The following is a 25,477-nucleotide window of genomic DNA, read 5'->3' on the forward strand; positions in this document are numbered from 1 at the left end:
GGCATTTGAACAGAACCTCAAATAAAGAGAAAGATATTTCCCACCCGTGATTCAAGGATCATCATTTAAGGCAGAAGAAAGAGCAGAAGAGGGGAAAGTAGGAAAGACGAGGGAGACTTCAGAAAAGAAGTTGTTTGACTAGTTTGAGTAGAATGCAAATGTGTAAAGAAGCCCAGTAAGGGCAGTTTATAGAGAGATCAAGAGTGGCCAATACTATGCCAAAGTGTTCTGGTCCTGAGCAGTCAGGCACTAGTAGAGGGCTTTAAAGGTTGGGTGATATGGTGAAGTCGTGCTTAAAGATGTCTCTGGAAGTGATTAGTTGAATGGCTTGGCTGGTGGAGAGAATGCAGATAAGAAAACTAGTTACTAGGCAGCTATTTTTTATTTAACAAACATTTCTTCAGCATCTGCTGAATGCCTGACACAGGTGTTATGACAGCAAATAAGATTCCGTCTTTGTACAGAAAGATCTTAGAGTCTTTGTACAGAAAGATCTTAGAGTCTATAAAGGTAAACAGTCAAACAGGCAAAAATTAGAAAATAAAAAATACTCTGTGTGTGCACAGGTTGCTATGAATGAGTCCTGACCCTACTCCAGGGTTGGGCTCAGATGCCAGGGGAAGTAGATCCATCAAGGAGGCCTACGGGAAGAGGTGTTATCTTAGCTGAAGCCTGAAGGTGAAGAGATGGCCAAGTTCTCTGGGAAGTAGCATGTGCAAAGTCCCAGTGATGATGTATTTCTCTTACTCTGGATTACAGATAATTCAGAGTGGAATGATAAGTTTGCATAGTGGGGGATAGATGGAGAAGGAAAGGAAAGGAAGGGAAGGGATAGGAAGGGAAGGAAAGGAATGTTGGTGTGTTGGGTGGGGAGAGGCAAGAGTGTGGTTGGAAAGGGACATAAGAGGAAAGTGCAATAGTCTCGAGACAGGAAACAAGGGCCCGCTGGGCTATGGGCAATAGAGATGAAAAGAACAAGAGTCCTTGCTGAAGTAGAATCCATTTAGCTTCCATTAGACTCCTTCACTTGGCAAAATATACTAACCCCTCATACTTGCCAAAGGGGTACTGAGATGACCACAATGAGTGCATCACTGCTTTCATCAGAGAACTTTCAGTCTGGTGTGAAATATTTTGGCCTTGACTCTGATATTAGGTGTCATGTTCTGCCAAGGGGTCAGGTTGATCTTACTCTGGAAGTCATAGGAAGAGAAAGATGCTAGAGGGTCTTCTGCATCCGTGTGTTTTGTATTTGGGTGATGAGGGAAATGGCAGTAACCTTATGCAGGTTATTTCCATTTGTATTTCCAATTGTATCTGTGGCCCAACAAGGATAAAGGGAAACTTAAGGACCTGGAGTTTTAAATCAAAGAGCCAAAGTATCTACCATACTCGGAATAAACACGTGATTCAGAGACTAAGAAATGCATAGTATTTGAGAGACAGCCTAGTACAGGATTAAATGTAGGGATTACAAGGATAGGGAGGTATGAATTTCAGCCTGTCCACTAGTTGTATGAACAGGTTACTTAGTTTTTCTTTGTCTCTGATTTCTCATCTGTAAAATGAGGGAAAAAATAGTAACCCATTCGTAAGTTTGTTGTGAGGATTAAATAAATTAATATTAATGAAGCATTGATACATAAGTATGTCACATCACAGGCACTCATCTGAGAGATGACTGTCAGTTCCCAGCAGGGAATTGTACTAGGGCAAGAAAATGAGAAAACTTCCTAGGTTTTCTTGATTTGGGACTTAAGGTTGTAATAAGCACACAATGGCATTCTTTAATTGTACATATTTAATTGCATATTCAGGTTCCTAGATTAAGTATGACAATGTCTTCCCAAGAGAAAATTATCTCATTTGGAGGTTAAACTACCATAACCAATCATGGATCATGAAGTGAACTTATTTGAGGAAATATTAACATCTTTATGACAGTATCAGGTTTCCAAATAATCCTTTGATTGGAACTCAGGGCAGATGAGATCAGAATCAAGGCCATACCATCTGTCTCAATCCTTTACCTGTTCCATGTTCCAGAGTCACTGAGGCTGGCTCATCATGAGGGCTTATGGGGCAAAGACAGCCGGATAAGAACAGTTAGATGGGTCCAAGCCCATTTGTACCACGCCCAGCAATAATTCAGACTGCTTTCCCACTTGGGCCACCTGACATCTTCCCATGGAGATATCAGCTCTTCGTGCTTGCAGTTAGGTGAAGGAAACACATTAAAGAGGGAAAAAAAGAGAATTCAGACACAGAGCTGTATTACCTAATGCATCTAGAATTTAATCTCTAAGGGGTCATATGTTTTTACCTTTTTGTTTTTACTACTGTATTCTTAGCACTTATGATTTAGTGATTAGTACATTATGTGCTCAATAAATATTTTGTTGAATCAAAAATGATGATACTTGCTGTTAGGAAGAGATTTTACTCTTTTCAATATCACAGAGGAAGTGCATGCCAAAAGGCTGATGAGGAAATCTCTGGTACAGCCAGCCAGAGAGAATCTGGGAGATGTTCTAGGGTCAAGTGTTCAAGTGGTCTAATCTTAGGAAGTCAGTTATGGATGGAAGGCTGGAGCAGGTGCAAATTCCACAGCAGATTCTGAGGTCCAGAAGCTCAAAGGGGTCAGAAGAGTAGCTTGAGTCATCAGCCAGTGGTGGCAATTTCTGCACTGTAGGCTCCCCCCACTACTGGACAAAAGTGGTAATTGTAGGCATATAGCCGGGAACCTTGGCTCAGGAGGAAGCATGGCTAAAGAGGGTAAGGTGGCCTTACAGACAGAAAAGAAACTGAAGCTTAGAGTAACAGAGGCAAGGCCTTCACAACTCAGCGTGCATCCTTCAGAGAGTTTGCACTCATCTACAGCGATGCTACAATGCTCATAGTAGCGTGCAGGAAGCCGGCTCCCTGTAACAGGGGGAAGGCTGAGCTGAGTCTACGCATGCATGCGTGTGCGTGTGCATGTGCATGTGTGTGTGGTGACCCAACACTTAGATATGATACTGACACAGAAATAAGAAGAGGCTTAGATTTCCTAAGCTTCCCTCAGAAGTCAGGCCCTCTGCCAAGGCATTTACGCATATTATCTCATCAATTTCCCATAGCAACACTGTTATGAGTATTATTAGCCCAATTTCACAAATGAGGAATCCGAGTTTCAGAGAGCTTCCGCACTTGTGTGAGGCTGCATTGCTGATGAGTGGCAGGAGCAGAATTTAAACTCAGGACACTAAGGTGCAGGGAATTTGCATCACTTGATGAGGAATCCCGATGAAATCATCATTTCATCTTTTCCTGGCACCGGAAGCACTGAGAACACACTTCTGGGCTTGAGCAGCAAATGATTCTCATGGAAGCCGCAGAAGCTGTCCAGCTGGTAGACGGAATCAGACAGTGACTGCCCACAAGTCCTTACTGTCCTCTCTTGCATCCAGTGGCAGTTATCCTGGAAGAATTACTCAGACTGTATTTGAATTTGTGCTTCCAATGGACAAACTGATTGTCAAGATTGCTCATAAATCATTGCTTTGATTTCTTGGTAACAAAACGATTTGACTTCCAACTCTCTTCCTCCCAAGTAAATTCCTTCCTCGCCCCCCCCCTCCTTTATTTACTGCTGGCAATCACCCTGTGTCCTTCAAACAGCTCTCAAAGTTGACTAAACCTGGAGAAACTTTTTCCAAAGCAGGAGAATCTTCCCTCACCACGAACCTTTTCCATTATAACAAAGTAAATACTTGATCGTGTCCTACATGTTCTCTTTTGTTAATTTTTTTTTATTCTCCAAGTAGTATGTGTGGCTCAAAACAGGAAATTAATAATCACCGAGAGACACCACCATCCATACAGTGTGTATTCTTCTAGACCCCTTCCCTGTTTTGCCTACACTTTATTTTACTGTGCTTCTCAAGGTCGGTACACTTGTCTGCTGCCCGGGAAATTAGAGAGCCTTGGGCAAGAATACTTGGGATGGCCTTATTTATGTTTTGCTCTCACTCAGTATTGGTAGAGTCAGAGCAAGGATCGGGAACTCACTCAGTTCCCTTCTTGCATGTCACAATTTGTCTTCCTCTCAACTCCTGATTCTAGAAAGCCACCAGTCAACATTCCTTCCCAGGTGACTCACACTGAAAACTTGAATGATTCTCCCTGAAATAATGCCACTTTATTATGACTACATGTGAACCAATTTTTTACTTCATAATTGAAAATCTTATGTGGGACTGTTCAATAGCCAGATCTCCTATAGAATTCAGACCAGTTTCTTGAGTACACACTATCTCTAGGATGTGCTAGGTGTGGTGGGGTACATAAGAGTCTGAGGAATTTACATTTCCACCAGCTGCAGTTCAGTTTGGAAACATATATTGGTGGAATGTTTGTTGCTAGAGGTACAATAATGAATCAAGCCATTTTTATGTTCCATTGAGAAAAGCAGGTATATACATGTTTAAAAACAAACAAAAATAACCCTAAGAAAAAAGAGAGCTTCTCAGTGTGCCAGTCATGACAGCATGGACAATTTGCCAAACCTGGGTATCCAGGGAAAGCATCTGGGAAGAAACCATATGTGAGTTAAGTTTGAAGGTTGAGCAATAGCCAGTTGAAAGACAATTGGGGAGGTTATCAAGGTAGGGAAGACTTCAAGAACAAAGGGGAAAGGATGTGTCTTTCTTGTTCAGTGTTGTATCTCTAGCACTTACAATGTCTGGGACATAATAGGTGCTCAATACGTTCTTTTATTTTTTTAACAGTACAGTTGGCCTTTTAGCAACATGCATTTGAGTGGCATGGGTCCACTTACACACAGATTTTTTTTTTCAATAAATACAGTACTATAAATGCATTTTCTCCTCCTTACAGGTTTCTTAACATTTTTTTCTCTATCTTTATTAGAAGAATACAGTATATTATACATATAACATATAATATATGTGTTAATGGATGGTTTATGATATCTCTAAGGCTTCTGGTTCACAGTAGGCTATTAGTGGTTAAGTTTTGGGAGAGTCAAAAGTTAAATACAGATTTTTGACTGTGTGTGGGGGTTGGTGCCCCTAACTTCCATGTTATTCAAGGACTAACTGTATTATTCCCTCTAGTCACCATGGTGTTCAATATATCCCCATGGTTCACTTATTTTGTAGCTTGAAATAAATTCTTGTTGAATGAAAAAAATTGGGAAGAGAGAGGAGTAACAGTAGCTAGAATAGCCAGAGCAAGTCAAGTTGAGTAGAGATGGTTTGGAAGAGCCTGAAAGATTTTTAGGCATTGAAATGGCATAGAGGAAGGCTGGAGAGTGTTTTGTGGGGTCAGGGGAGCTGTGAGGTTGAAGCACAGACTCTGTATGTTATATAGCAGTGGGAGAGTTGTTTAAAGAAATTGAAAGCAATAAAGAAAGGCTCCATTTTTTGCTGTTAGTTTTTAGATCTTTATAGTATTTGATAAGTAAGTACAAAAAATGTAATGTTACAATAAAATAATCATAAGTGATACTACTTGACCACTTACCAGCTCACAGTCTACTAAATTCATTCCACGCATTGGCTCACTTGGCCTTCTCAAAAATTCTGTGAGGTAAATACTAGTCTCATTTTACAGATGTGGAATATCCAGTCTGGATAGTTTTGAGCTTGAGGAGTTTGATGAGTTGCCCAAGGTCATGTAGTACATGACAGACCAGGGAAGTGGTCCAGGCACTTTCTCCAGAACCAGCATTCCTAGAGATGATTCTACCATTGAGGTTTTTAGAAAGTTCTTCTACTGTGAAGGCCTAAGGAAGGGGAAGATGATAGATGTATTTGTCTGTAAATGATTATTCATATTTGTTTCCATTTTGCTAATAGCATTGACACTCCAAAGAGTTCTCTTTTAGAGACCACTTGCTCCTGTTCTTTCATTTGGAAAAATCAGAGTGATTAATACCCTCTTTTTCCAGTTCTTGAGAATTTCTTGGAACAATGTTTCTGAATGTGCTTTTGTAAATGACAAATAGCAACCTGAGTGTGTGACATCTTATTCATATTCACTTTCCAATTCCACACCAGTTATTTTCCCAGATCCTAAGTCTGTAGTCCCATTCTGACTTGCTCAGAGAAGTGCTATCTAAGCATACAATTACCTCTCCTGAGAAGTTTAGGAAAGGTAGCTTGCCTTTCTTTTCAAGCAACATATCCAACATCTTCAGTTAACACATGGAGGGCAGCACTGAGCTAGAATAAGTTCCCTCATGATTATTTAAATGGTCCGTTATTTTAAAAGGATCTTAAGATCCATTAAATATTCATGAAAGGAACTTCTTGGCAGTTCCTCCATTGTAGGTAATTACAGGGGGTTTAAAATATCTGACGTTGCTTGGAAGCACACAAAGCTCTGTCAGCTGCAAGCAGACAGCTGATTTGTAATTTAATTAACATCCTGGCTTGTCCTGTTCTTTGTGGCAAAAAGCGGGAATGTATTTCCTTTTATTTTTGAGTTTTGTTTGAAAAATGGAGCACCTGGGAGAGCTTTTCATCCCTCGGATCCGTCATGTTCCTTACATCCTGCTCCAATCCCCAAAACATTCCTCTTTCAAGTGTCCTTCGGGACAGCTGTATGGCTGATTGTGGGTCATTGGGTGTTGTTTTCCGTTTTGTTTTGTTTTGTTTTGGAAGAGTAACTTCACTTGAGGAAGATCTGGGTGCGATCAGCAATCACTGAGCTTCAAGCCGCCCTTATTAGCTCTTTGAATAACGGATTTGAAGAGAGATTTATTTGGCCAGAGACGATTTATTCAATGAACCTTGATTGAGATCTCCTTATGTAGCCGGTGCTGAAGGACAGCAGTAACCAGACTCCATGGAGGTTTCAGTCCAACAGAGGAAGCAAACATTAAGCAAATGATAATGGAAATTAAATGTAAAATAAAAATGAGATGAGTTTTCGGAAAAGCAAGTATGGGGTACCCTGAAATCCTGCGAGGCAGGGAGTGGAGTGGTACAGGAAGATAAGGGAAGCCAGGAGGCCCCCTTGAGGAAGTAGAGGTGAAAATCATTCCTGGTCGTCCTTGAGCTTCTTTCTCCCATTGTCCTCCTATCTAATGACCCCCCCCCCATATGCATAACATATGGATGACTGTTCCTGAAGGAGGGACTAGGATAGTGGCCAGAAAGGATGGAAGGGGGAAAGAGAAACCTGCTCTTGCCAAAGTAACATTCAGAGAATTTTTTTTTTTTCAAATTAAAGAAATGAGTGTATTACCAATCTGATCGTTGCCTTAACCATTCTTCTATCTTGTATCTTCTTCTTTTTCTTTCTTTCATTCATGTTTTCCCTCCAGAAAGGGAGACAGGGAATTGGAGAGGATCATGCCAATGGAGAAGGGTCACAGGTAACAGATAAGCTAAGCTATCATGGGTAAAGGAGCTGGAGAAGAGAGATGGCTGACTACATACTGTACAAGTCTCTAAGTAAATGGAATTCCTAAAAAGAAATATCGAAGTATTTAAATGAAATATGCTCCTCAAAATAAGACAGTAACTATTCGGGCCCAGATAAGCATGTATTGTTTTGGGAGTTAAACTTCATTTTGAGAGGATATGAAGACCCTTTATTTCCATGGAGTACATTTGTCAAGACCACATTCTTCACTCTTGATTTTCTCTATTTTCTGATCTTCATTTACTTCTTTCTTAGGAATCATTGCTCTTTGCAAGTTCATTATTTACCTAATTTTCTTACTGACTTTATGCTTCTTCTAAAATATGTTGTGTTTGTTTTTTCTTTTCCCCTGCCAGAGCACATTAATAAAACTAAGAGTCTTCCTTCCAGTGGTGGTCTAGCAGCCACAGCTGTGTGGTTGATGCTCTGGCTTGACCGTTCTGCAGGACATGGACAATTGTCAGGGTTCCCTGCCCTCTAAGAGCTGAGATCACCCAGAGGGGGCTAACACAGAAAATGCTATTTGTCGCTATTGTTAACAGAGGTGGTAGAACTAACAGATGAGGGGCATTTCCTAAATGTCAGGCTTTGTGTAAGAAACTGTAAATCATTCCTTAATTTTATACTTGCATCATAATGTTGCTTTGAGTTTTCAGTGGAATACTCTTTCAAACACTCCTAGCAAAGGGCTCCCATGGGTCGGATTCACTTGCTGTTCCAGACTGCACAAACCTGGTCTGGCTCTCAGAGTTTGATCTGAGTCTCTCATCAGAACAGTGCCGACGCCTGCTGCAAGGGGGAAGCAGAGCACTTCTTATGCAGAGACAGAGACAGACCCAGATTTTATTTATGGGCCTTGAAAGATTTGTGACTTCTCCCTCAGCTCTCATGCACTTCGCCAGTGCAGTATCACCTTCTAGCCTGTGCAGGAGGCCTTCAGGTGATGGGTCAGATGCATGGAGGCTCCTGCCTTTGAAGTCTGGATAACTCAGGGTAGTTTGGACTCACGTGGGCATCAGCAAAAGGTTGTGAGTCGAATCTAGTCAGACTTCCTGTCCTTTGTCCATCTACATGGGAGGCTCTGTGGTTGAAAAGGAATGTGAGTATGATTCCATTCAGGTTCGGGTAGGAGAGCTTTTTGATCAGGTATATCACAGTATTGCTCAGATTATTTAAGTTTAGTTCAGTTAAAGTCACATTTAACTGGTCTTTTAGTAAGTGCCATCATCAGTGGAGCACTAGAGATTCAGGGATGGTTATGGCTACCTCAGTGCTCAAGAGTCACTCAGGGGCTGGTAGGAATGATAGGCACATGGGCAGGTCTTTGCAGGTAAAGCTGTGATTTGATGAGAGAAATCTGTGCTGAACCTAATGAGAGCAGATCCTTTCAACCTTTACAATCAGAGAATCCTTCCAAGGGGAGATACACCAAGTCTGAGGATGAAGGACCTGAAAAGCTTACCTGATGAGGGAGTCCATGAGTCAGGGATTAAGCTTCAGAATGGGGGATAAGCTTCAGAAGAGGATAGGATTCCAGAAGTCAGGGACAAAATGAGCTAAGACCCGGGGTGGGGGGGCATGAAGAGCACGTCTTCCCTGTCTTGAGCTCTTCTTAAAGCTGAGAGAGAAAATATAATCTGATTTCAAACTTGCTTCTGCTCCAGAGCCCCCTCTAATGGACCAAGCCGAAGACAGGAAAAGGTAAGCACAGATTTCAAAACAGAGGCCTTCTTTAAGTGGCTCTCCTTTTACAGGCAATACAGAAACCCTCAAAGATGCCCAGAATGGTGTCAGTAGTTAATAGACAAGCCCTGGCATGAAAAATAACTCAGAATTGCCCAGAATGTTAGGACTGATTCTGAAATCAGGAAGTGACCTTTTCATAGTTGCTTAATCTTCCTTATTAGATGACTCTTGAAGATTTTCTAAGTATTATATTCCCTGAAAATAAAGTGGGTCTCCTAAGATCTTTGAGGAGCTTCAGAAGAAGATTCAGGTACTTTAGCTCCAGAGTCAGAGTGACCTGTGTTCGAATCCTAGCTTGCCACTCATCAGGTATGTAATCTTAGAAAAAAATGCCTAACTATGCAAGCCTCAGATGAGGAGAATAAGAACACTTATCTCTCAGGTGTGAAGATGCATATAAAGAATTTAGCATAGGGGCGCCTGGGTGGTTCGGCTGAGTGGCTGACTCTTGCTTTTTAGTAAGTGCCATCATCAGTGGAGCACTAGAGATTCAGGGATGGTTATGGCTACCTCAGTGCTCAAGAGTCACTCAGGGGCTGGTAGGAATGATAGGCACATGGGCAGGTCTTGCTTTTGGCTCAGATTATGATCTTGCAGTTGTGGGATCAGACCCCGTGTTGGGCTCTATACTCAATGTCTGCTTTGGATTTTCTCTCCCTCTCCCTCCAGCTCACTCTCTCTCTCGCTCATGTGCATACAAAAATAAATTAAATGTATCAATTAAAAAATAATAATTTAGTATAGCTACTGACATTATTATTGACTTTAATATTGGCATTAGTGTTAGGATTAGTATTTCTCTTAATAATAACATTTGTTTTAATATTGATTTTTGTCTATCTAGTATAAAGCAAAAATATGATTTATAGTCCAGCCAAAGTTGAATCCAAGCAGATTCTATGCCCTGTTAGGGTGATTCCTTTTGAGGCTTGCTTTTTAGTTAAATACGGCACTTGTCAGCAGATATTGTAACCCCTTGCTTCATCATCTCTTGCAGGACACTGGAAGAAAACAAATTTAAAAAGGAGGGGGACTATGTGGCTGGCACTAGAAAGGGCATCATTTAGCTCCCTTGGGTTGTTCCCTCTTGTCTACAGTAAATAGCAGTCTGCCTTTCAGCCTTGTGTCTTTTTTTTTTTTTTAAGATTTTATTTATTTATCAGAGATGGGGGGGGGAGAGAGTGAGCACAGGCAGACAGAATGGCAGGCAGAGGCAGAGGGAGAAGCAGGCTCCCTGCTGAGCAAGGAGCCTGTTGTGGGACTCAATCCCAGGACACTGGGATCATGACCTGAGCCGAAGGCAGCTGCTTAACCAACTGAGCCACCCAGGCATCCCCAGCCTTGTGTCTTGCCACACGGTACCTCACATCCCAGTTTCCACCCAAATTTTACATCAGGCTCACCAGATGTAAAATGGGGATTGGTGTGTGCATGATTTGTGGGAGGCGGTTCCAGAAGGAAACTGTGAAGGATGTGAGGAAGCATCAAGAAGTTCTGCAAGAATGTAGGTCCAGGTGCAGACAAGCTTCAACCCCAATCCCATCAGATGCCTTGGAGTGTATTTGGCCCCACAGGATTTATTTCACTTGAGGTATAGAAGTTGGGGATTCCACTATAATTCCCAGGCCCATCTAAGTGAGGATGCTTCAGTCACCCAAGTGTGATCATTCTGAGAAGTATGCAGTTGTGGGCTTTGAATGTAGAGAAGGGATTTCCATGAATTTGGGGGGATGTGCAGTAGAATCCACTATAATCTATTTCAGGATTTCATTATTCCCCCAAAACACCATCCTCTCTTATCACTTATGTCCTTTATACATGTTAGTGCCTTTGCTTAGAATATCTCTTCCTCCTTTCTGTTATCATTCTAGATCCTGTTGCCAACTGGGAAGGCTTAGATGGAGTTAGGGATGACCTATTTCTGTTCACACAGAACTCAGTTTATACTTGTCGTTAGGACTGTGCATTGTGGCTTAGCCACACATGTATGGAACTCATTTAATATTCCATGGTTTTCTCAAGGTCAAGAACTGTTTCTTATTCAATTTATATTCTTAGCAAATCTTACTGAAAGAAATGATAAGGCAGAGAGATAGAAAATACTTAAGAATACGATGTCCTCTAAGATTGTGTCAAGCAAGTGATGCAGTTGCCTTTTTTTACTTAAACCTGATTTCATAACATTTTCATAACATGAAGGAGCTTGCATCCTGCAGCCAAAATAACTTTGTAGCTTAAGCAAATGATCCCCATTTCATCCATTTGTTTGTCCTATAACTTTATTCCACAAATACGTATTAAGTATATGTGCCAGGCACTTGCCTTAGGACTGGAGATAAGAGGATAAACAAGACTCAACTGTCCAGTACTTGCAGAATCTTATAGTCAGTGTGAACAACACACACATACACACACACAAGTACACAGGCACATAACTTGATAAAAATTCCAGGGAACTATGGGAACACCCACAAAATTTCTGACTTACAGTTCACAAAATGTTCCCAGAAAAGATAAAGGCCAAGTTGAAGCCTAAAGGATCAATGAATGTTAAAATGAACAGTTTGTAACTAATCAAATATTAATTGAGCATAAAGATTGGTTTTATAGCCTAATTTAAGGCCCTATCAGTCTTAAAAATGTGTCTTACATTTATGCAAATAATTTAAAATAAGTTATTTGTGACACCACATAAGTTCAACTGAGTTTGTTATCTGTGTCTTGATAGTTATTTGTCCAAATAGTTCAGAAAAAGTGTATTTTAATAGACAGAATCTTTCTCTAAACCAGCTAAATCTCACTAGAAGAATCCTGGAGGAGCCACATAATCCTTTTAACTTTGCAAGATTTTGCTTTTGGCATTCTTGGATCTTTATCAGAACACAAGCATTTCCTAACTGTTATAAGTAACATGAACACGGTTTTACACATGTGAAATGTTAAAAAGCTTAATAAATTCCTCAAAAAACCCCAAAATGTAATAACCACATAATCCAGCAATTCTACTTCTGGGTATTTATGTCAAAGAATTGAAAGCAGGGTTTTAAAGAGACACTTGTATGCCTCTGTTCAGAACAGCATTATTCATGGTAGCCAAGAGGTAGTAGCAACCAAACCACCCATCTACAGATGAATGAGTAAACAAAGGTGGTATGTACATACAATGGAATATTATTATTCAGCTTTGAAAAAGGAAAGCAATCATGTCACATGCTATAGCATGGATGAACCTTAAGGACATTATGTGAAATAAAATAAGCCAGTAATAAAAAAAAAATAAATACTGTATGATTCCACTGATATAGGGTATCTAAAGTAGTAAAATTGATAGAAATAGAAAGTAGAATGGGTAGAGTGGTGGTTGCCAGGAGCTGGAGGCTGGAAAAATTGGGCATTGCTGTTTAATGGCTATAGAGTTTCAGATTTGCAAGATGAAAAAGATCTGGAGATTGGTTACACATTAATATGAATATACTTCATATCACTTAACAGTTAAACCTGATTATGATGGAAATTTTTATGTGTATTTTACCAGAATTTTTAAAAATATGTATTTTTTTAAAAACCTGAAAGTAATGATATGTTTATATTCATTCCACAATCCTGAAGTAGGAGTGGTGAAATAAGTGTTCAGAAGTCATGGGGGCTCTGCTCAGGTAGTGGTGTTGAGGGGTACCTTATAGTACAAGGAAGCATGAGTTCTGTCCTGTGGGTGGTGGGGGCTGCTGAGTGGGTTTAAAGAGAAGAACTTGCCAATTTGTGATTTCAGAAGGCCAGGCAGTGCAGCGTAGAGGAAATCTCTACACTGGGAAAGAGCGATCTCAGTGGCAGTTTGTACAGCTCAGGGGTTCCCTGTACGAGAGCTAATCTGAACCTGAATTTGGGCAGTGGTGGTAATGGGGGATGAGGATGAAGTAGACTCAAGAATTATTTAAGTATAAATTTAGGCAGACTCAGTGAATTTTTTTTAATTTTTTATTTTTTCAGCGTAACAGTATTCATTATTTTCATTATTTTTGCACCACACCCAGTGCTCCATGCAATCCGTGCCCTCTCCAATACCCACCACCTGGTTCCTCCAACCTCCCACCCCCCGCCCCTTCAAAACCCTCAGATTGTTTTTCAGAGTCCATAGTCTCTCATGGTTCACCTCCCCTTCCAATTTCCCTCAACTCCCTTCTCCTCTCCATCTCCCCTGTCCTCCATGCTATTTGTTATGCTCCACAAATAAGTGAAACCATATGATACTTGACTCTCTCTGCTTGACTTATTTCACTCAGCATAATCTCTTCCAGTCCCGTCCATGTTGCTACAAAAGTTGGGTATTCATCTTTTCTGATGGAGGTATAATACTCCATAGTGTATATGGACCACATCCTCCTTATCCACTCGTCCGTTGAAGGGCATCTTGGTTCTTTCCACACTTTGGCGACCGTGGCCATTGCTGCTATAAACATTGGGGTACGGTTGGCCCTTCTTTTCACTACATCTGTATCTTTGGGGTAAATACCCAGTAGTGCAATGGCAGGGTCATAGGGAAGCTCTATTTTTAATTTCTTGAGGAATCTCCACACTGTTCTCCAAAGTGGCTGCACCAACTTGCATTCCCACCAACAGTGGAAGAGGGTTCCCCTTTCTCCACATCCTCTCCAACACATGTTGTTTCCTGTCTTGCTAATTTTGGTCATTCTAACTGGTGTAAGGTGGTATCTCAATGTGGCTTTAATTTGAATCTTCCTGATGGCTAGTGATGATGAACATTTTTTCATGTGTAGATTCCGTGAATTATTAAATTGGCAGATGGGAGAGTGAAAGATAGGATGGAGTCTGGCTGACTCCTACTTTTCTGGCTCAGGTGGCTACATAGACGGTAGTATTTGTGTGGTTTGGAGGTTTACCTGGAATTCCTGAAGCGGGGCAGTTGTTCCTGCAGTTGTTTGAATGCCTGGGAACTCTTTTCAGTTGCTAAAATAGGCAGACCCTTGGCCTTGATTTTTGAAGTTCTTTAGAAGGAAACTCTGTCTCTGGAAATTGTGATTCTTTGTCCCAGAATCTGATTAACCCAAATCAGTACTCCTTCTCTTTGAGTATGAGAGGAACAGAAGATTGTCTTCCTTTTGAGGCCAACAAAAATAATGTGGGTGGTAAAAATTGTTCTTCATTTCCAAAGGAACTTTAGTCTTTCACAAATTCTGAAACAAAATTACATTTCCTGAATGGAAGATATTAGAAGTCTGTTTCTTTGCTCAATACATTTTTTTTTCCTTCTCCATTCCTGACCTAGACATTTTAGCACACACTTAGGTACTCTGGTCATTAGAAGGAAGGCTTCGGTAAATCACCTCAGTCTCATTTGTTTTCCCATTCCTGTACCTTAAAACAGAGATAGTATATTATCTGGTAAAAACAAATCATCAAAGTCAGTCAGTACTGAGGCTTGTTCAGTGTTCAGTATCAAGGTTGCTTATTGTGGCCACCAGAAGAATCTTCAGCAAAGCCTCATATTTATTATCTGTTCAGTCAACAGTAGGTATGCACTGGGTCCTGTAAGTGAAGTTGGAATAGGAAGTTCTTAACTGTACCCTTTGCAACACTAATGCTTCTGCTCTTCTTTCTTGTCTTTTCTCCTAGAAGTATCGATACCAAGATGAGGACGCTCCACACGATCATTCCTTACCTCGACTAACCCATGAAGTAAGAGGACCAGAGCTGGTGCACGTATCTGAAAAGAACCTGTCTCAAATAGAAAATGTCCATGGATACGTCTTGCAGTCTCACATCTCTCCTCTGAAGGTCAGTTTGATCGTTCTCAGAGCTGGCAGCAGTGGTTGGTCTGCAATTCTAAGGGAGATGTCTGTTGACCGGATGAAAGGAGTCTTTGTTAAAGCACTGTAGTGGCCCATGGTTGCCCAAGGGTCTTTCTGTGGTTTGGACGCTTACCTAGAATCCCTAATAGGCAGTTGTTCTTGCGGTTGTTTGAATGTCTGGAAACTCTTTTTTAGTTGCTAAGATTGGGCTAAGGAAAGAGCAAGGGATGAAAATTGAAAGGGAAAATAAGGTAAACACATACTTAGAAAACCCAGGAGTACATCAAGATTCTGTTCAAATGCCACCTCTCTACCCCATACCCAGTCCTAGGTAAAACAAAGGAAGTAAGTATAACATGTTAGCACCTAATGTTCACCTTATCATGTGGACTAATAAAAAATCTGTGTGAGTTGGCCATCAACATTTCAGTTTTATACTGTATTTCTTTCTGTTTGGTGTCATACTTTTATGACACTTTCTACTTTTTTTCTTTAAATTTTAAACAATGTCTTGATAAATGGTATTTTTGCAAAGGACAATTAAGCAAAAAGACTTTCTGTGCTCTTTGGTTGCAAATTACTCTTTTCTTTGATGTTGCTATGGGATTTTATGCTTTAAATAAAAGCTCATAAATGTCGATTAGAGTTAAAAAAAAGAAAAGCGGAACTAGACTCAATGATATAACCGAAGTGAATGCAGATGAGAAACAAAACAAGACAAAACAAACTAACAAACAAAAAAAAAACCCTACTAAAATAATTCTTTAGCGCTAAAGAAAATGTTTATTTTGTTAGCCAGAATATTCACTCATCACTGTTTCCATATAGCTGTGTCAAACAAACTAACAAACAAACAAAAACCCTACTAAAATAATTCTTTAGCGCTAAAGAAAATTCACTGTTTATTTTGTTAGCCAGAATATTCACTAATCACTACTTCTATATAGCTGTGTCACAATAAAAAACAAAGCCATAAATGTGGCCCCAGTGCCTTCTAGAATCTTACTATACCTTCTAAGACATCAGAGAGGCTAAATTATGTTCTAATATAGTTCTGAAATTTGGTACATTTTAAGTACCCTGGCATCCTAAAAATGTATTATCAAATAAGCTAGCTCCATTTACCACCAATTAATTAAAATATTAGGTTGATTGTCAAATTCCAGTAAATATGTTATAATGTGTAAGAATATGAAAACATTGTACCACTGGAATTCATTGTACAGTTCTTCCCAGATTCTTTTTAGAAATTATTGAATGACTGATGGAAATGGGTATGTTTAGCCTGGGGAAGAAAAGATTAAGGGTTGAAGGGCAAGGGATTTCCTTCTTACACCTCAGGAACTGTCCTGTGGAAAATATTGGTGTAACCCAGAGGGCAGAAACAGAGCCACTGTGCATAACTAACAGGGAAGTGTATTTGGGACCATTGTAAGACCACAACTCCTGTCAGTTTGAGCTACCCCAGACAGGTGTAGACTAGTGCAGGAAGCAGTGGTTGCCTGTCCCTAGGAATCTTCCAGGCCTGGCTGACAACCTGGTAGTGATATTGCAGAAGGGACTGCTTTAGCAGGAGGGTACACAAAATTGTTTCTAAGGTCCAGTCTGACTCTAGGACTCAAAGATTGTAGTTTGGGGTCAGATGAAAACATTCTTCTTTAGACAAATACTCATGTTTGCAGACAAATGCTCATCCTTACTCTGTGTGCTGACCAGTAGAAGTTGAGAAGGGCCAAGAGTGGGAGCCTGCATTTCCTTAAGAGTATTTAAATCTCAGCTTTTTTCTATTTCTTTTCCCTTTCTTTTCTTTTCCTTTTTTTTTTTTTTGTTTCTTTTCTCTTTTCTTTCTTACAAGAAATCTTTGTAAGAACCTTCACAGAAACTCCCTTCTCTTCTCCCTGCTTGTCTTTCTCCCTTTCCTGGCACATTTTAATTAGCTCTAGAGCAGAGCTCCCAAGTGTTGGGTAGGTTCATCAGGGCTAGTCTAAAGCTAAGCTGCTTATAGTAAGTAAACGAACAAATAAAATAAATAAAACAATAAAAGCGTAATAGAATGTTCATTTTGTATGTTAAGTCTTAAGCATAAAATTGTCAAAATATCTACAGTTTGGGTGATTACACATGTGTTATGCTACTTACTGCCTCATTTGGAAAATGCCTATTAGAGTTAAATGAAAAGTTTGCTTTTTCTGAAGCTCGCATCTCGAAGGAATCTTTCCTGTTTCCCTTTATCCCTTGCCTTCCAGGAATCTCAAAATTAAGCATCTTCAATTGTGATTGTCCTTAGCATAGGCTTTCTGTTTCTGTTTCGCCTTGCTGTTTTATTTCTTATTCTCTTTTTTGTAAAGATGATTTATTGGTTCTTGTGGTTTTACTGTAGTAGTATCTTCTACTGATGGCACCCCCTATTGGTTTAAAAGTGGTCGTCTATGAGCGATAAACCCCTGATAGGAAACATCCACGTAGGAATATGTTTCCATCCTTTTTGGAGTCACCAGTGTATGGTGTGTCCCCCAAGCTACTGTGAAGAGGAGGGAAAAATAAGCCCATCTGGGATTTCTGTGCCTAGACTGTGAAATTGCAATTTCGGAGCCAGGACTTTTTCCCCATGACATTTTAGAGGTGTTGTTGATGCTGAACAAGATGTACTTTTAGATCATCTTAATGAACAGACTGTGTAGCTTGCTTGGGTCAACAATAATGATGTGGTAAACAGGCACAATTTTTCTAGAAACACACACACACACACACACTGATAGGTAGAGTTTGCCAGTTTCATGGTGTAAATACTCCCATTATGGCTGAGTTTAGACTAGCAACCTGAAGCCACTGACTGCATTTGGAAAAAAGAAGCGAGTGAGGCTTCTTAAGTAAGCCAACATGAGCTGGCTCCAACACAGGCAGGCTCAAGCACATGCATTTTTGAAGCAATAGGACACATTTCCTAATCAAGTTGTTAAGGGATTATTACATTATCACAGTTCAAGTGTTCGGAAAAACCTGCCATGATTAAAATCTAATGTGTTATTTTCTCATAAAGGAAGTCTATTAGAGTCAGAGAAATGCTAAGAAGGTACAAATTCTCAATTAGACCTGGCTTATTTTCAACTTCTTTGCTCCTTTGATCTTTCTGGTCCTCTTGGGTCAAGCATTAAAAGAGGGAAGAGTGAAGAGGCAAAACCCACAATCAGATAATGCCCCTGAATCTTACTTTGGAGTCAATGCAGCTCTCTAGTATTAATTAGAAATTTACATATGGCATGCCTGAATAGAGTGTGAGATGACTAGATAACAGTTGAAATGCTGCACAGAGCAGGCTCTGAATCATTAGCAGAGCAATCTTACCATTGCAGGTTTGTCAATCGTTTCTTCCATCATCGCTTATCACTGGAAGCCTCGGTTCTAAGAGTCATCTGCCTTTGGTGCACACCTGCTGCCTGGCTGATAGATGGGCTTGCTTAGCCTGCTTTCATTGGAATGCCTTGGCCATTGTGAAATACGGGTTTAGAAGGAGAAATGCAAGTTTGCAGTGAATTTAACAGAATTTGTTTTCTTTACCTCAAGATGGGAATGCTTTCTCTTCAGATGCTACCTAGAATCTTCCACAAAAGAAGCTGGCTTATAATAAAACATGAGAATTTTCTTTTCCATTTAAGTCAATTCCATAATATTAATTGGGTCTCTACTATGCACATCGTAATAGGCGATGGGGAATCCAAGGGCAGTAAAACATGATTTTACATATACTTATCACTTTCTTAAAAGATCTCAGGTCTAACTATTTATTACTTACTCTCACTCCGCAACAGAAATTCACATTCCTGAAGCTTATATCTGTGAGACCTCAGACATTGTGGAGAGTACTCTTTACAGAGTATCTGTTGAGAGAGAGAGCAGGAGAGGGGATGAGGCAGGAGGAAAAGTCAGGCTTATTTTTAAGAACCTGGACTTTAGAATACCTGGATTTCAATCCCGCCCCTTTCATTCGGTAGCTATGTGACCTCGATCACGTTAACCTCTCTGTCTTAGGCTCCTCATTAGTAAAATGGAAGTAGCAATAGTATCTATCTCATGGGATTTGTGTACTAATCAAATAAAGTAATATATGTAAACTGCTTAGAAAAAGTTTGGCACACAGTAACCACTCACCAAATATTGTTTTTGATAGTATTATTATTATTATTAGCCAGCTATCGTGACAAATACTTTAAAATCACTTCATTTATCTCATTTTATCTCTACAAGATTATACATGATTTTAAATAGTTTCCTGCAATCCAAGAACCAGTAAATCAGAGTGCAAGTAAATGTAACTTAACCCAGTTCTCTCTGGATCCAAAGCTTGTGTTTTTGTTTTTTTTTTTTTTTAAGATTTTATTTATTTATTTGATAGAGTGAGAGAGAGAGAGATCACAAGTAGGCAGAACGGAAGGCAGAAGGCAAAGGGCAAAGCAGACTTCCTGCTGAGCCAAGAGCCCAGTGTGGGTCTTGATTTGAGCCAAAGGCAGTCGCTTAACCAACTGAGCCACCCAGGTGCCCTGAAAGGCTGAATTCTTTATCACTCCTGTGCTACATCACCTTTCTCTAAACTCTTCTATTTTTAAAGAGATCTCAGATTCAAATTTTCACTTATCAGGTCCATGTATGTAAAAGGAGAAGGTCCTTTATTTCATATGGCCTTATCCTTAAAAATAATTATTAAGCAGATATATAAGGGAATGTCTAAGAAATATAGGTTTCTAAGTGGGAGCCAACAAGCATGATGATAGATGGGAACTTAATGAGGAAATAGAAGGAAAATAAGTTCTATCTTTAAAATACCTCAGTTCACCCAGTGATGAACTTCCAAGGGAATATGTTCTCTCTGCTCCTGTGACTAAAAACAAAACAAAACTAGTATTTGGGAGCTAGTTTCCTTTTGAAAAGTCCTTTGACATTGTAAGGATGTGTATCTTGGCAGGAGAGACACACTTTGTCTTGAGCAACTGAAGAATTTTCTTCACTGAGATCTACTCCTCACAGTAGATGCATCTGTCAGTGAAGATCTCAAATAAGTCCAACCAACCACAGCCATCAATCATGTTCTTCTTCCCAGGACCTAGCAAGACCTCATTCTATAATTTTTACTTGGTTACTTATTCTTTTAAAATATTCATTCCATATATGCTTAATTTTATAAACTAACTTACCATTTTCCAAAATAAGCAGTGTAAAAGTTACACATTCAACCACAAATTAATAAAGGAAGAAAGCTCCATTTCAGGTTAACAAGATATTTGTTCAATCAGAAATCCAGTAGGTTGTTCTAATTCTACTTTTCTGCATAACCATAGGCTTTGTTTTAATAAATTTACTATCAGTTACCATCATTACATGAACATCCCACAGTTAAGTTTTGTATTGGTTTTGTTCATTATTATGTCCTTAGTCCTTCAACAAACAATTGTTGGGTTAATTATTTTTAAGTGGCTATACAAACACTCATAAATAATCCCCTTCTGCGAGATTTGTGTTGTTAATATCAAAACAGGCAAGAAATCAAGGCACAGACTTCATTTTCCCATTTCTGTTGTCCTTTTTTCCCTGACCTACTCATCATTGATATAGACTGTCATCAACTTTCAAGCTGATATTTCCTCCTGTATTACATATCTGAAACATGTCCTAAATAATGGCATCTTGCAACTAAAATTGGCACTATCTCCTAGGGTACGTAAAAAAAAAAAAAAAAATGATGTGTCTTACAGTTAAAGCCATCTTAGATTCAATGACTATTTACAAGGAAGATTAAAGCTGTTTTTCATAGATTGGTGTGAATATCTTTAATCAGATAAATGTGATTTTCTGCCATAATAAACAGTTCTAGAAGCTTTACTGGAAAGTCAGAATAGGAGAGGTTAGGATATATTTCTATACCCTTGGAACACCGTGCATTTGTTGAATATATATGGGAAAACAGTGGAGAAACTATAGGCAATGCAAGTTTGGGGAAATTGTAAGAGAGATTGCTTATAAATGAAGAAGCTGGTATATAAATTGTAGGCAAGAAAGATAACGAAGTGTACTTTGCTCCACTGTTTCTTTACCAGAGTTGCCAGACCCGGTTTATAGGAAAGTATATTTTACCCAACAGTATAATAATCCCCCTTCCTCCATGAAGCCATCCCTGTTAATTCTTGCCTGACTTAGCTTTTTAAAAATATATATTGTTTTATTATTCTAAATAGTTTTTGCTACTTCTCCGCCATCTTGACTTGCCTCCTAAATAGTTTTTGCATAACTATGTATTGTCCTTTCCATTACATTTGTCATTCTCTTAATAAGTGTGCTAGCTCCTGGGGGCGCCTGGGTGGCTCAGTGGGTTAAGCCTCTGCCTTCAGCTCGGGTCATGATCTCAGGGTCCTGGGATCCAGCCCGTCATCAGGCTCTCTGCTCAGCAGGGAGCCTGCTTTCCCTCTTTATCTCCTGCCTCTCTGCCTACTTCTGATCTCTGTCAAATAAATAAATAAAATATATATATTTTTTAAAAGTGCAGAAGCTCCTGTAACTAGACCATATCTTATTCTTATTTTGTTTTATTTTCTTTTTCCTCCCTTATTTTCAGTCATCTATAATGAAATTCAACCAGTATTTCCTAAATAATATTGGTGGATTTTTATCAGCCAATAATATTGGTGGATTTTTACAAGAAAAATAAAAGCATGAATGCTGAAATTATTAGGGAATTTAAATCCACTAACTTTTTGAAGCATTTCTATAAGTTTTTAATATTATAATATGTAATAGAAACCTGTAAGATGGGACTATGGTTATTATACAGTATTTCCCAAACATATTTGGTCATGGAATGCTTTTTTGCAAATAAAATAATTTTTGGTTGGACAGATACACTTTTGAAAATATTAAAGCAGAGACATAGCTCAAGGATAATATAACCAATAGGAAATATAAGAATTCATTCTAGCCCTGAAATCAGACTCAATCAGATTCAAATACCAGTTCCTCTACTTACAAGCTAGCTAATGTGAACTTCCTCAAGTTACTTAACTTTCTCTAGCCTCAGTTTTTATATTTATAAGATAGTGGCATCCACATATATGCCTCTGTGATATTTGGAAAGAGCTATTCAAAGATCTTAGCTCAGAGCTTGACACATGAGACATAAGTAAAAAAATGATAGTTATCCTTATTGTGAGTGAGGTATTAATATTATTCTGATATTTTAAACTAGAAACTTGGGGATTAGTTTTGTAATTTTTTTTTTATCTTAAGTTCTTCTTTGTTTTCAAATACCTTAGGGTTCTTACCTCCCTCTTCGTAGTTTCTAGTTCATATTTTCATTACTTCCCGGCAGAAAGTGTTACGGTTACTGTAAAACATCATGGGCCTGGAGCAAAAAAAATATGTGTTTGAATTCTGATTCTACACTTTCTGGCTGGATAAACTTGGGGAAATCATCTGGCATTTCTGAGATGCAGTTAAGTTTAATATGAACCAATCTCTTACATGGTTTGGATGATTGATTCATTTATTCATTCATTGGCACAGCAGAGTCTCTTTGACTTCCTACTGTATCCCGGGATCTATGTTATTCCCTGAGGATACAAGGAAGAATATGCCTTCAGGTGGCTTACATGCTAAAGTTAGATTAAAAAATTTGGGATACATACATAAAATATGTCATATCATGTGCAATAAAGAAATGATCAAACAATAGGCAAATTCCCAAGACCTAGAGAAGTGGCTTAATTTTCTCTGAGTTTAGAGTGCTAGAGATGGATGTGATCAGAGAAAGCATCATAGAGTAGGTCATTGTTTTACTTGAAGGAAGTAGGACCTGTAAAAGGAGAAAGGCCATAGTTGTCCTAGATTCCAACAATCTTGTAGCAGTATGGAAAGATTCTAGAAATTGCAGATAGCTGAGAAGGGGAGAGGGAGAGAATGAAAGGATGAAGGAAGAAGTACACCCAAAGCATGCCACAAAGCAAGAGAGATGGGTAGGAACAGGTAAAGAAGGGTCTTATGTGGAGATTAGACTTCGCCTTGTAGGTAACGAGGAGTGACTGTACAGTTTGAAAGAGGAGAAAGCTGGTCAGATTTGCAAATTAGGATATTAATCATGTCATGTAGCAAAGTAGAAGAAAACAGTGATATCACAGTCAAGGGCATCAGGTAAAACACCAGAGATGGAAAGTCTCTGGGATTAAAGCAGAGGCATTGGGGTGGAACAAGGGATAGACTAGAAAGCTTATTTAGGAGGAGACATCATCAGGACCTTGACACCTAATAAGTACAGAAAGTGGAGAAGAGAGAGAAATAGAGGCTAGTTCACATTTTTTTTTCATTTGACTGATTTTTTTAAAAAGATTTTATTTATTTATTTGACAGAGATCACAAGTAGGCAGAGAGGCAGGCAGAGAGAGAGGAGGAAGCAGGCTCCCCACCTCTGAGCAGAGAGCCCGATGCGGGGCTCAATCCCAGGATGCTGAAATCATGACCTGAGCTGAAGGCAGAGGCTTTAACCCACTGAGCCACCCAGGTGCCCCGATTTGACCGATTTTATGGAGGCAGAATCATGAAATGGAAATCAAGAATTCCAAGAAGGGGGGCGCCTGGGTGGCTCAGTGGGTTAAAGCCTCTGCCTTCAGCTCAGGTCATGATTCCAGGATCCGGGGATCCAGTCTCTGCTCAGCAGGGAGCCTGCTTCCTCCTCTCTCTCTGCCTACTTGCAGTCTCTCTCTCTCTCTCTCTCTGTCAAATAAACAAATAAAATATTAAAAAAAAAAAAAAAAAGAATTCCAAGAAGGGGCCCCTGGGTGGCTCAATCAATTAAACATCTGCCTTGAGCTCAGATCATGATCTCAGGGTCCTGGGATCAAGACCTATATCGGACGAGAAGGGAGTCTCCTTCTCCCTCTGCCCTCTGCCTACTTGTGCTCTCCCTTTCTTTCTCTAGCAAACAAACAAACAAACAAACAAACAAATAAATAAAATCTTTTTAAAAAATGCCAAAGGAAAGCAGATTTTAGGGTGTGGCAAAAAGATTCTGAGTTTGGGTATTGAGGTATTTTTGTTATACCCAGGTTGATAGGTTTCATATGCAGTTTGAAACAGAGATCTGGGGATTGAGAGTGGGCTGATCTAGAAAGGGAGCCTTGGAGCCTTCAGTGTAGTTGAAGCAGTATGGCCGGGGTTGTCCAGAGGAAGTGGGGAGAGAGCTGAGGACTACAGTGCAAGAGACAGTACTGCCACGCCAGAGATTTATGGATAGAAAGGAGACTGTTGAAGAGACCATGAAGTAATGAGTGATTTACCACAGTGCATAGCCTGATGTTTCTTAACTGAGTCAAACATTTCTAGTAGAAGAGGATCATATTTTATACCATTTAAAAAAATGTGGTTCCTCTGACATGCATAGAGTAGTATTGGCCAAACACTAGATATCTTTCAAATAATTGTTACTTGATAACTAAAAAAGAGAGAGAGAAAGAAATACCTTATGAAACATATTTGAATCCAATGATCATGGGGTCCTAACCATTAACTGAAAAAAATGGATTTTTTTCCATTTTAGCCATAGTCCTTTTAGTATTATTACTAATTAGAAAACTAAGCTGTTCTTACTATTTTAGAAAATTCATGATTTTTTAAAAAAATGTAAAATTCGTTCATTTCTGTCTCTTGCCACTAGATGGTAGAAGTAGCTGAGCTGTTGGTTCAGGAAGCATATGGTCTTAAGGGAAAAACCTGAGATTTGTAAGGCTAAATTGAGAAGCTCTTAGTTACTAAAAACATAAGAAGGTTTTGGCAGGGATTTGCATACTTGTGAATAATGCATTTTTGTTCCAGACCCAGACCTTGGTGAAAGGAAATGGCTGAGTGAAATATGGCCTTGACAGACACATATACTGAATCCAGACACAAAAGCTCCTGGTCGAAATCCTATGTAAATGAAACATTTCTTGAGTTATCATAAATTGGAAAGGATACTGATAGCTTACCTCAAATAATCCTGGATATTCAAGCCAGAAGTTCAAGAAAGGGAAGAAGACAATAATAGGTATAAGACCTACCACATTATCTTACAATTAAAAAAATGCTATCTAGGAGTAGCCAACCATGGGTTAATGGGCTTTCTCCATGACTTTGGAAAAGATAAGTCAGTGGAATGGCATCCAAATCTCCTATTTTGTTCATCTGTATGCTAATTATAGCAACAGCGATACTAAATTTTCTCTAAGAAATATTGGGATAAGTATATTAAAGGCATAATGCTTTAAAATATGAGTACTTGTAATAATCATAAATAATTGTTATCAGTGACTATTTGTAGCTGCGGATATTCCTAAGTTGCATACAGAAGTTCTTCTCAAGACTAAAATTTCACTATTGCCGAGGCTTTCTGTAATGATAAGAAATAATATCCATACGGGTGCATGGGAGGCTCAGTCGGTTAAGCCTTTGGCTTGATTTTGTCTCAGGCCAAGTTC

At 39.3% G+C, this 25,477-nt stretch overlaps 1 protein-coding gene across 14 annotated transcripts in view; it reads left to right on the forward strand.

Moving 5' to 3' along the window:
• DLG2 (discs large MAGUK scaffold protein 2) overlaps positions 1 to 25,477 on the forward strand; it is a gene marked incomplete at its 3' end in the record, with an annotated part of 2,041,616 nt that overhangs the window by 1,036,728 nt on the left and 979,411 nt on the right. For all 14 annotated transcript variants that reach the window (XM_082682853.1, XM_082682879.1, XM_082682864.1 and 11 more), the window contains one exon: positions 14,812 to 14,973. In XM_082682853.1, the coding sequence (XP_082538979.1) occupies positions 14,812 to 14,973 (162 nt within the window). The remainder of the gene's footprint in view (positions 1 to 14,811; positions 14,974 to 25,477) is intronic.

This window comes from Mustela nivalis, assembly GCF_964662115.1.
Source record: "Mustela nivalis genome assembly, chromosome: 9".
NCBI lineage: Eukaryota > Metazoa > Chordata > Mammalia > Carnivora > Mustelidae > Mustela > Mustela nivalis.